The sequence below is a fragment of the Carassius auratus genome, chromosome 5 (assembly GCF_003368295.1).
Source record: "Carassius auratus strain Wakin chromosome 5, ASM336829v1, whole genome shotgun sequence".
Classification (NCBI taxonomy): Eukaryota; Metazoa; Chordata; class Actinopteri; order Cypriniformes; family Cyprinidae; genus Carassius; species Carassius auratus.
In genome coordinates this window covers 21,936,548-21,953,215 of record NC_039247.1, presented here as the reverse complement: position 1 = coordinate 21,953,215, position 16,668 = coordinate 21,936,548, and the positions used below count along the sequence as shown (strand labels likewise).

At 36.4% G+C, this 16,668-nt stretch overlaps 1 protein-coding gene across 1 annotated transcript in view; it reads right to left on the bottom strand.

Annotated features, from left to right (window-relative positions):
* Nucleotides 1-15,979, bottom strand: part of lhfpl7 (LHFPL tetraspan subfamily member 7) — a 126,099-nt gene extending 110,120 nt beyond the window's left edge. The window contains exon 1 of the mRNA XM_026253358.1: nucleotides 15,317-15,979. Coding sequence (XP_026109143.1) covers nucleotides 15,317-15,628 — 312 coding nt within the window. The 5' untranslated portion in view covers nucleotides 15,629-15,979. The remainder of the gene's footprint in view (nucleotides 1-15,316) is intronic.
* Between the last annotated feature and the right edge of the window lie 689 nt (nucleotides 15,980-16,668).

The window sequence follows — 16,668 nt, the reverse complement described above, 5'->3', positions numbered from 1 at the left end:
AGTAAAGGACATCGTGTGAGGTGAAAGCTCTGACTCAGCATTCTGTCCTCCACCTAAAGGAAGAAGGTGTCTGCTCTTTTTATGACTGGTCTATTATCAATTCATCTCCTACCTATTTACCTTTCGTGGTTATTTTGTTCCCTTTTTAGCCTTCACTTTTATTCGAACTATTCCTCTCAGTTCTGTCCATCTGTATTCATTTTCTCTCTCGCCCCCTTTTCCTTTTTTTCAATGCCTCAAAATCTATTTTTAATAAAAAAAATCATTTTCAGGAGCATTTTTTTACCTTATATCAGGCATTTTTTTCAACCATCTCTAAATGCAGCACTTAGTCCATTTGTCATTACTTCAGTTGAACCAATTAACTCGAATGTAAAGATTAAATTGTCAGTCTGAGCAATAAATGCTCTGCTAGAACTCACCTATAATCCAACACAGCAACAAAGCCTAAACCCACATCAACACAGGCCTAGAATGTGGCCGTTATATGTCTTGATTGATCAGTTTGCCATCCAATTGGATTTGCACATTCACATTTACACATTTTTATCATTTAATATCCCATTTCCACAGAAAGTACAATGGATTGTGAATGTTGTTTCATTATGACTACATCACATCACCCACAATTCCCTCTTAGTCCACGCACTGCTAACGTTGTTAATCTCCCTAATCCAATCCCAGACTGGCACCCAATCCATCACAGCTCACTCTACTGTCCAAGCAGCTGTTTGTTCAAATGCATCTGAGCCTTGGCTACAAACATCATTCTAAAACATTTGCCTAAAGCCAGGAAAAACAAATCTAAAATCCCAAGCCCAATGAATTCATCCCCAGTGACAAATACTGAGTGTCTGTATTTTGTAAAAATCCAAATGGCTTTCAGGCTGGTCTGCCTGCTACAATGTGCCAAATCAGACTGTGATTATCCTTAAGCCATGAAGAACCCAGACAAGCTCTAAACAATGTCTAAATTTTAAACCAGTTTATGACAGTTTTGTGGTTTGTCACATAATGTTTGAGGTAAGGCCTGGCAATGAATGATTCCTAACATGTTACTGGGTTGTGCACTATTCAGACCTGAACTCAAAAAGCCTTTTTCTGAATTTACACTGAATTTGAATTGAAGCAGAAAACATGGAATTGCAATGTGAATGTAAAAAGCTACATTTTAATGAATTGAAATTAAATTAAATAAAAAGAAATACATGTTACTGTACTTTTAACTAGAAAGTTAAAAGTCAAGATTTTAGCATGATGTTAGATGTTAACTTGATAAAGTTTATAATAAGAGTTGTAAAAGCCTTTATGTTTGGATGGATGGATGTGTAATTCTGCTGTGGATGGATGGACGGATGAATGGATTCAAAATTCTGTAGTGGATGGATGGATGGATGAATTTGTAATTGAATAAGACACAGACAGACTGATAAAGAGATAGATATGCAATTCTGCAGTGTGTAAAATTAAACTACCACTTTTGCGCCCCCCAAAAATAAGAGCTTATTCCTGTTTATGATGTTTTTATGTGCCAACCAGCACTGATCACAGTTTCTCAACTCTATTGTGAGAACACAGTCTCTATTATTTACTGTTATCTGTCATGCCAGCATTGCATCCAATCCAAACTGTCGCCATATCTCTGCCACAGATGCTGACGCTGAGCTCTCTCCTCCACAATCCTCTCACTGCGGTTCCCAAAGGAGTCCAAAACCATTTTAATATGTGCCATGTATTATCAATAAACCAGAGCCAGATTAAATCCCATCAAACGCTGAACTCACAATGTCACTGTTCTGTTGCTCTTTATCATATTCAGATGCTTTTGCTACAATTAGAGCTTCTTGTTTTGAGTTCCTGAGGGAACAAAGCCTTGAGATAATGAGGTCAGTTTGGAGGGCACTCGTGGAGAGAACTGCTCTGACCTGATAAGCAGTTAAAGGCCTTAATTCTCATCATTGACATTTATTTAAGGCTGTCATGTTTGTGAAATAAACTGGAGAAATCCCAGTACTGCTCTACTTTTCTCTCCAGGTAACATTACAATATTCATCCTTGTAAGACAACTGAAAATACAGTGTTTACATCTTGTATTAACATCTTGATGAACAGGGCTAGGAGTATGTGTATAGTCCAAATGCTTCTTAGAAATTCATTGTGATCTTTTTACTGAGAAGTTCCAAGATTGCACAGAAATATATATATATATATATATATATAAATAAAACATTTTACAAGTTTTAATTAAATTCTATATAATACTTATATTGAGGTCAGTAAGTTTTTCGCAAAGAAAGTAACACTTATTTCACAGTTAATTCATCAAAAGTGATAAAGACATTTAGAATATTACTAAAGATTTCTATTTCAAATAAATGCTGTTAATTTAAAGTTTTTATTTATTTTTTTAAATCCCAACATAAATGTATAAAGGTTTTCACAAAAATATTAAGCAGCACGACTCTTTTCAACATTGATAATAATAAGAAATGGTACTTGAGCACCAAATGGGCATATTATAATGATTTCTGAATTATCATGTGAGATTGAAGTAATGCTTCATAAAAAAAATAAAAAAATAAACCTTTGCACAACAGGAATAAATTACATTTTATAATATTATTTAATATACAATTTTTTTTTTTTTAAGTGTAATAATATTTCATAATCTTACTGTTTTTACTGTATTTTGATCAAATAAATGCAGCCTTGGTGAGCATAAGAGACTGCTTAAACTGTAAACCTAGAAGAGACAACAATTGAAAAGAGCGATCTGTCTTTCCTGACCTCTTGTGATTGGATCACCCAAGGTGGACGTTAATGCAAGTTGTGAACAGAGCTGAAGGAAAAAAAAAGTGCATAAATGGGAATGACACTCATTTGCTTTCCCATCCTCTCTGGACTTGATCTGATTGGTTGTAGTTTCTCCCCAGAGTCCTGTTCCACAAACACAACTCTTATATATAACTTACCTTATCACTGTAAGCTACCACCACACACAAAAGGAGGATATTTCCATTAGCCAATGTACGACAGCAACAAGAGAGCCATAAAGTTCTGCTCGCAAATTTACATACATACACACATATATATATATATATATATATATATATATATATATATATATATATATATACACACATACAGTCATGCCCACAAATATTGGCACCTTTGGCAAATATGATAAAAAAAGGCTGTGAAAATTCATCTGCATTGTTAATATGTTTAATATGTTTTATTAAAAAAATTCACAAGAATGTATCCTTTCATTGGATAATACAAATTTAAAACGGAGGGGAAATATCATTATGAAATTAATGTTTTTCTCAAATACTCGTTGGACACAATTATTGGCACCCCTAGAAATTCTTATGAGTAAAATATCTCTGAAGTATATTCCCATTCATACTCACAATTTTGAGCACTCCAGCATGATTATAAACATGAAATGATCGAGCCATTGCTTCCTGTTTCACAGAAATATAAAGTGGAGGGAAAACAAAGCCCAAATGCCCTTAATCATCCATCACAATCAGAAAAACCAAAAGAATATATTTCTGATGTGCAGCAAAAGATGATTGAGCTTCACAAATTGGTGAAGTGGCTTTAAGAAAAGAGCTAGAGCAGTGACAATTCCCATTTTCACCATCAGGACAATAATTAAGAATTTCCAATCAACAGAAAATGTTAGAAAACTGCCTGGAAGAGGACGTGTGCCTATCTCGTCCTAATGTGCGGTGAGAAGGGAGTTTATGTAGCTAAAGACTCTCCAAGGGTCACAGCTGGAGAATTGCAGAAAATAGTTGAGTTTCTGGTTCAGAAAAGCTTTAAAAAAAATTGTCAAACAGAACCTACATCAACACATGTTGTTTGGGAGGTATTCAAGAAAAATTCTCCTAGCTCATCCAAAAACAAACTAAAGCATATTCAGTTATCAGACACGACTGGAACTTAAGATGGGACTGGCTTCTATGATCAGATGAAACTAAAAATGAGCTTTTTAGCAGTAAACACTCAAGATGGGTTTGGTGAAAACAGGGATAAAAAAGTAACCCATGTGTACAATGAAATATACAGCTGTATTTTTGATGTTGTGGGCCTGTATATCTGCTGGAGGTCCTGGACATCTTGTTTAGACACATGGCATCATGGATTCTATCAAATACCAACAGATAAAAAAATCTAAAAGTGACTGACTCTTTGAAATCTTATAATAGGCCATGTTTGGATCATTCAAGCGTACAATAATCCAAACACAAATCTCAAAAACAACACCGAAATGGGTCACTGAGCTCAAAACCAAGCTTCTGCTATAGCCAGTCCTCTGACCTGAACCCTACAGAAAATGAGAGGAGTGAACTGAAGAGGAGAAGCTGGGAATCTGAAGGGTCTGGAGTGATTCTGGATGAAGGAATGGTCTCTGATCTCTTGTGAGGTTTTCTCTAACCTCATCAGGCATTATAGGAGACAGTTTTGAGCTGTTAAACTGGCAAATGGAGGTTTAAAAAATAATTCAATAAAAGGGTGTCCTTAATTGTGGCCAATTTGTATTAGAGAAAAACATTTATTTCATAATGATATTTCCCCCCATTTTAAATTCTTATTATCCAAATGAAAGGATAAATTTTTGTGAATTTTTCAAATAAAACATCAAAAGGATTAACAATGTAGATTAATTTTCACAGCCTTATTTGATCATATTTGCCAAGGGTGCCAATATTTGTGGGCATGACTGTATATATATATATATATATATATATATATATATATATATATATATATATATATATATATATATATATATATATATATATATATATAGCTTTTATTTTGTATATATGTTTTATATTTCTCAGTTTCTCGGTTTTATTTTAATAGAAAATGCATATTACAAATTCTTCAAGCACTATGTAAACTTGTGTGCAGAACTGTACAGAGAAAGAAGGTGATCTCTAACTATGATCCTGTAAATCTGCATTGAGAAAAACCTTGGGTCATGTACTGAGTGACTGACTTCGATCTGAAGGCTTCCTCCACTTATCCTGCTCTGCTCTCTGTATAAATGCATGGAGCCGTGGTGTTGTATATCTCTCAGCCTGACAGCTGATCCGCTGGCCCTTGTGCCCGTCTAATATGTGGGTTCTCTCTGCTGGGACCGCCATGCTACTGCTCTGCTCTGTGTGCACTCTCTCTCATTCCAACACTGAGAGGAAAAGAGAGGCAGGGGAGAGAGGGAGAGTGAGAAACTAGGCCTCATTCATCATTTCATTAGACAGCAATGTGGCGGCCATGATAAAACTCGCAGCTTCGGTGGTTTGGCTCCGTAGGCTGAGAACCCTTAACAGGTTCAGATGCAGGAAATTACAGCTGACTTCTCAAGATACAGACTACAAGGACCTCCAGAAAAAAAAAAGAGCGTGTGTGCTTGAGAGAGAGCAAATGAACAGTGTGAGAGAGGTGAGGAACTGCTCTGTGAACTGTGAGCCCATCCACTAGTGCATTACATAGTTCTTTAATATAGAATCCTAGACCAGATAGTTTCAAACTGGGGTCCAGGGCTTGGGGGTCTGTGAAAAATGTAAAAAAGTAAATGGAATCACAATTTACTACTTGGCACAAGCTGATTGGCCTCTGCTGAATCTACAGCCAGTGAGACTGCTCAACATTTAAATAGTCTGGTTCAGTGTTTTCTGTAAGATGGTCCTGTAGCGTGTTATCATAATTCCTCTGAAATCTTCCAACTCCCCCAGCTCCACCTGTCTACATCTGCTACGGGATTTATACCTTTTATCATGTGATAAAATAATGAATTGTGATATTCCATATAAATACATATAAGTGTGTGTGTGTGTGTGTTTAAGCATATATAACACACACACACACACACACGTATCTATATACATATACTGTGTATGTATGTGTATAAGGACCTCTTTTGAATAAGTAATCACTTTGTGACCATTAAAAAAGACTGATTTCCAGGGGCATTTTTTTTAACATTTGTGAGGTCAGTTTTTATCACTACCTTGATAATTGTATCCGTGTTGTCTTTAATATCAAATACGTAAATTTAAATAATTACGTCATCGGCCGATCGTTAATGCGCATCTCGTCAGTAAAGCTGGTTCTCTAATCAGTGGTTAATTCCATCAGGTGCGTGATTTCACATAGAGCAGCTGTTACTACACAGAGCCGTTGTTAACTGAGAAGATGTGCTAGGGGTGTGCTGGTTTCAGAATTGGTTAATGACGGTTATGACGTGAGTCAAATGTGACGGTTCATAACATAACCGTCGGGGGGGGGGTTGGGTGTAGTGGATCTGCTGTAGAGTCAATTGGTTGTTCTTGGAGATAGCGTCGTGCCAGCACACGCTCTGATCGGTAAAGGGGCAGAGATCTCAGACCTCCGTTTATTAAGGAGATCTGTCACAAAACTCATCATCCGCGCCAACGTTTTTTGAGCAAATTTCAAAGCCGAACCCGCCCGCCATCCGCTGATTGTTTTGCGGTCTATGGCGATGCAATGCTTTGCTGATGCGAGCCGCAAAAAAAAAGCCATTGTCTGTTCTGGAAAGGATGCAGCAAAGATATTTAATGCTAATGTATGAGGCATAGGCCTACGCTGAGTTTCATTTACGATGAGATGCGCTCTAGTGCAGTGCAGTGCAAGTGGACGCGGCACGCTGGTGCTTACATGTCACGGTTATCATTGTCTGCTATATTTTCTTTTTATTTATTAAAATACATGCACTTGGTTGATGAAACATTTATTAAAATTAAGATAAAATTTGTACAAAACTAAATTCGTTTTTAAGAAAGGTTTTCTACAAAGCAAAATTTTATGAAGTGGTAAATATCATGTCTGACGATTTACAAAACTTCATTAAGTGGTAAAAACCATGTCTCCCAATATATTGCGCATCTTATGATCCTATCTAAAAAAATTAAAATAATTTTTGATAAAAAATGTTTGTAAAATTTTTTTTTAAATGACACGGTTTTGCCGGTCTCATGGTTATATACTAACCGTCACACCCCTAAGATGCGCCAATAAATGCTGAAAATGAAGTGGATTTGCGCATCTTCTCTATTAACAACGGCTCTGTGTAGTAACAGCTGCTCTATGTGAAAGCACGCACCTGATGGAATTAACCGCTGATTAGAGAACCGGCTTTACTGACGAGATGCGCATAACGATCGGCCGATCGTGATCGGAGCACCTCTAACGTCAATCTATCAAAATACTTCACTGTTGCCCATAACAATTCACTATTTAAAATTGTAGCTAAATTATACTTTTAAAAACAGGAGCTAATTTGAGATGCAATATTATGTGACATAAATTGTTGTCGATTATTGTTCCTGATATTACCATAATGATTATTAATGTTGATTTATAGAATACATCTAAAGAGTTTTTGTGTTTTGTGTCTGCATTTGGGGGAAACGGCTTGTCATGTGTTCTGGTTCTAGCTACACAGACAAACATGTTGGTCCATGACATTAGTCTAGACTGGCGCAAGTTATGCAAAAACTCCCGTTATAATCACTGAAGCTACAAAATTTATATTTTATTTACATCGTATCTGCACTGTGTTGTTTATGATGAGGGAATTCATGAGCGCAAAGAATTCAATCAGCAAGGGCGCACACTCAACAACAACTCCAGAGTTGTTTTGCATTGACTAGAGTTTCCGATTGGCCATTGCATTCCTTAGCTCAACGAAATAGCGTATTATTGGTTATAAGGCTCAATGCTGCAAAAAACTAAACAAAAAATCAATGCATAATAAGCAATCTGATGCAGTGTAGTCAAATCAATATGTATTTGCTGAATAAACACTTTATTCATTTTCACATTTTGTAATTCAGATAATGCGTGTAATTTGGATATATATTGCATATTGTCATTGTCAAGTGACCTACCAGCATCAGCTGCATCACTTTACTGCCAATCACACCTCCACTCCCATGGCCTCATAGTAAAGTGTACACGGTGGGGTTGGGCCGATAGATGATGTCATCAGACTGACATCATGATGTTGAGCCGGCATCGAAATAGCATCATATTACACCTTTAAATAACCCTTTAAACATATCAAACTCATAGTGAGAGGTTTTGAGATCAAAAATCTTAACTCAAACTTCTGCTTTTACGGATTAAAAATCATTATCATAAATATGTACTTCTAAAAAGGCATAGAAACAATTTCTCTTGGCTTCATTTTATATTTTCTCTATCAGAAGTTGGCAGTAAAAGCACAGTCACGACTGTTGCCTGACAACATCCAGACAGCCTGAGTCTTGCATGTGCTCTCTGGCCCAAGAGGGCTTTGAAACATAGAGATGATGGGAGGCAAAGAGAATCACAAAAGATCCACCACAAAACAACAGGGTCTGAAGAAGGGATACAAACACAGAGACCCTGACTGGGAATTTAGAATAGGTCTCAATAATGCAGCACAAAAACATGAGAGGGTATTTTCACAATATGAACTATGTGGGAGTAAACAAGAAGATCAGGTTTTGCTGATTCAATAGTGAGGAATGTACTGAAAGAACTAAGGCAGGAAACAGACTTTATGCATTTGCAGCTCTGTGACCAACAAATGTTCATATTTATGACTCCTACACATTTTGTTCATCAAGACAATGTTCAAAAATGAACAACTCCAATGAATTTTCAAGCCTTGATACAACTGGGAAACGGCCATAAACATTAGACATTCAGAGGAACCATTATATGCTGCTCCAGTTTTTGTTAGGATGACAAAAAGTATAAAAGTAAAACATTTTAATGCTTGTCTGCTTCAACGGTCTCAGAGTGGCTGTGCAATTATTCGAAAAAATTATTTGTTTCAGATTTCGGCCTCCAACGATTCTGAAATTCCAATAATAGAGATACAACGATTATTGCGCCCCATTCCTCACCCTTTTGCAGCGCTGAGCTTTCGTTCCTTCATAAAGCCCATGTCCCGTGCAAATCAGAAAAAACATTTAACGTGACATTTATCAAAGTATATTATCAAAGTATATTTATTCATGTTTTTGAAAAGCCTGAAAGAGAACTTTCGCTGCTCCTCAGGAAGAGATATGCGCTCAGAGAACACGGACATTTAAAGACATCTTTTAGCACAAGGTGGGCGCCTAATCGGTCAAGTACATGCAAAAATGTGTCAAAATGCTGAGCTTGGTGATTATTCATGTATACCTTCGTCGGTCATGTAATAAATGAATGTTAAGAGTTGAGAATGAAAATACGCGTGTAACAGTAATTTGGATTCGTGCGGCTCTTAAAGCAGACTATATTTTATTTTACATTTGATTATTAATTTCTGTACCACGCTACATGAACCTTTTCACATAAACTGCAATAAATACAAAACTAAAGCTAAACTTAAACTGAAATGAGACATTAATAATAAATGGTATAGTGAATAAATGAAATAATCATACTGCTTGAGACTTGCATAAAAATATTAAAGCAAAGTTTGTTTAATTTGTATCTTTTTATTCTATTGTACTTGTTCCTTTGCTTTTTTTTTATTACTGACAGTCTAATAATAATTTTGAGGACTTTTTGTTTGTTTGAAATTCCGCTGGTCTCTACAATGTAGATGTCATAGCAAGTCAAGTCAAGTCTGCTTTATTGTCGATTCTTCCACACATACAGTACATACATAAAGAGAATTGAAATTGTGTTACTCTCAGCGCAAGTGATAGTTTAACAGTTTTTACTTTAATAGAGCAAGGTAAGGTTAAAGTAGCAAAACATTAGCAAACTATTTTACTTTAAACAACTGTCAGTCATATCCAGTAATGCAAACTAATCCATTTTTAACCAAAAAACTTTCACCTCACCTCTTTGAAAAACTGCAGTACCATTAGTTATGGAACTCCATAAAATGTTCATGCTGTGAACCCAAACACAAGCCCAATGAGCTCTTGCCATCTACAGAGAAAGGGGCACTGGGCATGCTGAGAAACATGAGCCTGTGTCGATGTATGAGAAATATGTGATGGGGTGGTGAATTGGGGCTTAAAATAAATGGAATAATCTGCAAATCAATGAAACGAGGCAGGACGGTGATGGCATGATGAAAAAGTACTGTATTTATTGCTTGATGGCCGTAAGACCACCCAAACCTGAGAGAGGCAGACACTCATGCATGACAACAGCCTCCGTCAGCAAATATGCAAGGAGAAGTGAGAGAAGAGAGACCGCTCTCCACTTTGAGTGATAAGCCAATGCTAATTGCATGATTTCTTATGTGACTGAACCAGTAAAGCATGTCAGAATGACATTTCATATCAATGTACCAGCAAACTTGCAAGCTAGATTGATTATTTTTAAGAGATCAAGTTCAGAACATGTTCAAACCCTATTATTGTACTGTTTTTTTCAGCCACCAAAGTGTCTGAGCAAGAGAAACCTTAAAGGGTTAGTTCACCCAAAAATGAAAATTATATCACCCTCATATGGTTCCAAATCCGTAAGACCTCCGTTCATCTTCGTAACACAGTTTAAGATATTTTAGATTTAGTCCGAGAGCTCTCAGTCCCTCCATTGAAAATCTATGTACGGTGTACTGTCCATGTTCAGAAAGGTAAGAAAAACATCATCAAAGTAGTCCATGTGACATCAGAGGGTCAGTTAGAATATTTTGAAGCATCAAATACATTTTGGTCCAAAAATAGCAAAAATTACGACTTTATTCAGCATTGTCTTCTCTTCCGTGTCTGTTGTGTTGTATATCATTAATGATATAATTTTCATTTTTGGGTGAACTATCCCTTTAAGTACAAATCTCAAACTTGGTGGAATAGTTCCAATTTGAAAAAGTTATCAAATCATTTTATTAATTAAATCATTCTGGAGATACTTGCCAATATATTTTGGGTGCGACCCTCCATATCTTTTGAATGCAATGTTTAAATTTTGCTAAACTTAGTACACATGGACAACAGGAAATTCTGAAGAAACATGCCAAAGTTAAGAATTTCTGATGCCTGGGGATAAGAACGGTTTCGAAAGTATCACCCTATCTATATCAATGGGAATGACAAATGAAAGCTGTAATACTAATGTTTTCCACCAGTTGATAAAAATCTTCTTAGGGCTCACAGAATCAGTGTGAATGGTTCAATAGCTTCACGTGTACTAAAATTGCATAGAAATCAATTTTCCAAACTATGGTACAATTTTGATATTACAATATCTCCAGAGTTTAATATAACCACTGCAAAGAAATCTGCTCTCCAAAATGATTATAGCTCATTAAATGTTACATTATTGTCTATAACCTAATGATATTGAAAATATTTGTTTCCAGACATGACTGAATATATTGGTATCCAATTAAAATTAAGAGTCAATAGCCTATTAGTTTTCTATCATATTCTAGTAAGGGATCCACACTCACTTAATCTTCTTAATCACTTTTTAATATAACAACAGATAAAAACAAGTAAGCCTATTTCCCATAAGAGTTTTTTAAGAAGAAGTCCAAAGATCACCCGGTGAAAAGCCACATAACGTGTTACTGAACACAAACTTAATTGACCTATAAATCAAACAATTTCTCTTTTAATACAAAATAAGTTTTCCGTAAAAGGGGGTGTGGGTAACCGAACAGGTGCTGTGACTTCCATAGTATGTGGGAAACAAACTATGGAAATCAGCCAGACCCTAAACTCACACAACTGGTTAATTCAGAAGTCGACCAAACACTCAAACTCAAAGTTGAAAGCAGCACAGAGCCAGTGTTTACTCACTTTGAGGAGTTCATCTCCCAGTGACTTACCCATAGTTGTCTCAGCATATTAAACTGAGAGGAGAAAGTATTTTAACACTGAAAATATAATTACGCGCATCAACTTTAAAGATGGACATTTTATAGCTTACTCAGAAACATTATCAAACCCTTCACCTCCAAAACAACAAAGATGGCAGTGCTAACAATGCTCATAAATAAATGAGTCCGCAGTCAGATCTGTGTACACTCAGTTACGTACTGAAGCATTTAGCAGAAGCTGCGCACACATCACTGCCAAACATTACTCCCAGTGCTTTCTTTCCTTCTTGAATGCCTTGAGTATGGACAGAATATCTTTATCCTCCGCCCTTTAAATTCTACCACAAATCCAAGAAATGCAACTTATTAATATCTCCTTTCAAATGCTAATTTTTTATCCATACATAAATCATAAGAGAAAACAGAGTGCGGGAGAACACTAAGGGAACAAGAGGAAGACTACGGTGTTCTGTTTTATCTGAAATGGAAAAGGTCTGTTGAAAACAGGGCAGCACAGATGCTAAACTAAATTACAATGGACTTTATGTATGTCCTTCTGGGACAACTGAAATAAAATAATGTATAAATTAAAATTTTATACCATGAAGAGGTTTGTGTAAGATGTATTTTCAGAGAGATAGGGCAGGGATGTAATTCATTCAATGTAGTTTAATTCAATAAAAATCCTCCACAAAGCATTCAAAATATTATATAGTTTAAATGTTATTTAGTTAAATGGTTAGTTCACCCAATAATCAAAATTAACTCACCCTCATGTCGATCCAAACCAGCGAGACCTCCATTTATCTTCGTAACAGTTTAAGATATTTTAGATTTAGTCCAAGAGCTTTCTGTCTCTCCACTGAAAACCTATATACGGTATTCTGTCCATGTCCAGAAAGGTAAGAAAAACATCATCAAAGTAGTCCATGTGACATCAAAGGGTCAGTTCGAATTTTTGGCGAACCGTTTCAAACGATTCAGTTCGATTTGGTGAACTGGTTCAAGAAGATCCGGTTACATCAAATGATTCGTTTGCGAACCGGATATCACAAACTGCTTTGTTTTGAACTCGCTCATAACAGACACGGAAGAGAAGACAATGCAGAATAAAGTCGTAGTTTTTGCTATTTTTGGACCAAAATGTATTTTCGATGCTTCAACAAATTCTAACTGACCCTCTGATGTCACATAGCCTACTTTGATGATGTTTTTCTTACCTTTCTGGACATGGAAAGTATACCGTACACACAGCTTCAATGGAGGGACTGAGAGCTCTCGGACTAAATCTAAAATATCTTAAACTGTGTTATGAAGATGAACGGAGGTCTCACTGGTTTGGAACGACATGAGGGTGAGTTATTAATTACATAATTTTGATTATTGGGTGAACTAACTCTTTAAGTCTCTTTTTCTTCAGATCCGAGTATAGTTAGTGACAGTTGAGATCTCTTAAACATCTCCATTTGCTTCACTGCATTTATCTTTTAGTAGTTTAGGAGCATCAGCTGAGACAGAGAGATCTCATATGTGAATTTTCCTTCACATGGGTTGTTTACCGACAATGCAAATTTTATATTACACTCTTTAAAATAAAAGGCATCTATGATTAATTGAAAAACCTTTAACATCAATGCAATCTTCCCATTTTACAAAAGGTTCTTTAAAGTGGAAGTAGCTTCTTTAGATTATTACAATTTCTTCACACACACACACACACACACACAAAAAGGTTTGTTCACTTAAAGATTCTTTGGCGAACCCAAAATCGTTTCTCTATGACATGCCAAAAAATAATAATTTTGGAACATTTACTTATTTTTTTAAGATACTATCCTTAGAAATGTGAACCTCATTGAAAATTGTAACTAGAATACAACAGGTCTAAAGACCTTCCGTGACATAAAAAAAAATGTAATTGAATATTGATGGAGCAAGACAGCTGGAGTAAAAAGAAAGAAAGAAAGAAAAACTTTAGCGAATGGGTGTCCTCTTTTCTTTCAGACATATTTCATGACAACATACTGTTCAATTGACAAAATGAACACTGTACAGAGCTACAATTTTAGTTCCTGTGTATTTCACACATAAATCTCCATTATGTCAGAAGCTGTCAATATGAGCCCACTTTGCACATCCATCACCATAAATGCACATTTCCCACTTCCCACAAAACTGTTTGTTTCAGTACTACAGCTGTTCTGGAAAGAGTTGTAGTGTTTTTGTTGCCAGGTAATGTTAAAGGAGAAAATTACATCCTAGGAGCCTTTTAATCCAGGTGACCTTTAGCTGTACAATCCCTATCACATACAATACATGTGAGAGGCTAATCCTTAAAACATTAAATATTTTAGGGTCAAACTGATGCATAAAGTGAAAAAAAAAAAGATTCACAGAAGTACTGGATGCAGTGAAAAGACTATAATGAAGCTGCTACACGCAGATGTTCCCCAAGAAAGATGCTCTGAACAGCTCTGAACTGACAAACTTCAGTGAGGACAGTCTGATAAACACATTCTCACTGTCCGAACCATTCCAGAAATCTTGAGCCTTATTTGACACAGTCCCATTTGCTTAGGTGTTGACCATTTTCAATTGACCCAGTTTTAAGACACACCAGATACATTTGAAACTTTAGGTTGTAAACCGTAAAAGGAAATTGGGCTTTTAGTTACTGAAAAAGACTGATGCACTTTGCTGCTAAGAATAGACCTGTGTATGTCAACTGAGCAAAACTCTTATATCCTGCAATGAGATAAGCAACGGTTGCTCTTCTTTCCCCCATCAAAAACAAGGAACATGCCAAAAGCCATATATGCCATGAGCATATAAAGCAATATAAGGCTGATTATTTAATTAAGAGAAGAGTAAAATCTTGTAAAAAGAAACTTCTTCACACTATATAGTTTTGTCTTTGTTTTTAACATTCATTGCATGTCCTAGAATAAAGATCTGAATATGGACTTAAATAACCAAAAGGTATAATCTAATTTGGTATATTGCATGATGATGTAGATTCTTGAGTGTGTGATAGTACTGACAATTGTTTCACTTTTTTGATTTTGCCTTCAAGAGGTTAAGTTGGATAACATTGCAGTTTATAACAAAAGTGCCAAAAACTTAGAGTATAAAAATGTTAAAATATACATTCTTTCTGATTTGGATTTTCAAATACAGACAAGTTGAATCTACTTTCATTATGTAAAAAAATATTTTTTTAGTTTAAAAGAATGCAACTGCATTTCCTTGATGTTAACACTTTTTATGAATTTATAAGGAATTTAAAATTTCTGGATGGAGAACGAGATCAAAATCCTACATTTCAACTCTTCGAAGATATAAAAAGTGATAAATGGTTTTATATTAATAATAAAAAGTTCCTCTATGTGAGCTTAAGACTGATGCTGTAAAAAGGTCAGTCTACGTTTTATTCAAAAGTTGCAGAATCTTTTTATAGCTAAGACATTTCATACTGTTATGAGTCAGTGCATGTTTATATGCATATATCCATATCCTACCTACCTGCCAAGAGCTTGATGGAATCTCTTGAAATTTGCCCAGCCCGCCAAAGGTGTAACATCTGTACATATGATCCTGAGACTCGGAGCAGTGCCACAGGAGCCCGAAACTCACGGAGTCCTTGTTTTTCAGCTGCTCCTTCACTATCCACGCGGGAGAGATGAAACTAAAACTGCAAACCGCGACCAGGGCGGAGGACAGGAGCACCCAAAAACACCCGACACAGCTGAACATCCTCACGGCAACGCGGGGCAACGAGACCGGAGTCAGATCGATTCCCAGCCCTTTCCAATTCCGATCAAACAGCGCGTGCATCTGGAGCGCGCTCGCTCACTGTGTGACATCAGATGAGCACCAATAATCACATGAACACGAGTTAAAGATGCGTTAAGACAGATGCACCAGTGAACTAGTGAGCATGAGCACGTGTAACTTTTCAATTAAATGAAATTCCAGAGAAGATATTCCAGTTCCTCTGAGAGGAAGCAGGTGCAGGACAAAAGACAACCAACCGTCACACCCAGAGCTCAAGCACTCAGATCTGCCACCAGCAGGTGCTCACTGTGTAGTAAGATCTGAATCCGCTCTGTTTGCGTTAATCACAGTCACAGCCCACATACCATCATCATCATCTTCCTCGCCTCGCGCGCTGCAGGAGTGAGTTGCAGCACAAACTTGATGCGCTGCACGCTTGTCAGTGCCACAGTCACATGGATGTGTGCGTCACCGCCACAGCGAAGGTGTTCAAACTTGTTTTTTATTCATGAAATTCTGAATCACAGATTTTTTTTTTTTAAACTCATGTCATCATTAGAATTTCACGCCCTGAGATTCGTTCCCTTGCCTACTCGCACTGATAAAAGCACTTTATTAAATATGAGATGAACAGCAACCCAAATGTATATATGTATGTAAAAAAAAACGTAAACAACAATGAATCAAGTATTATTTATATATCAGTTTTATCTCGAATTAGGATTCTGAAGTAGGTCTCTTTTCAGAAAGTGTAAACGCGTAGAGTCTTGTGCTGCCCTCTGCTGGTGATTTACCGCGCCGTGAACTTTTGACTTGTTATATGTACTGGAGACTGTACCATGAAGCTAGATTAGCCTTTCTAGCCAGGTAAGTTTCAGGTTAGTTTGCACCAATCCTGGGCTTTAGGTACCACGTAAGTGGCTTGTCTTTTAGCGGCATTCATAACCTGCTCCAGGGCAGGTTATGTTCTGGGTTAGAGATCTCAAACTGAAGTTGGACCAATCAGATGTGGGAGAAGTGACACATGTCTGACACAAAGTCACTCCCCAGTTTATCTTGCTCCAAATTAAAGGTCAATAATGCAAAAGAAATATAGAATA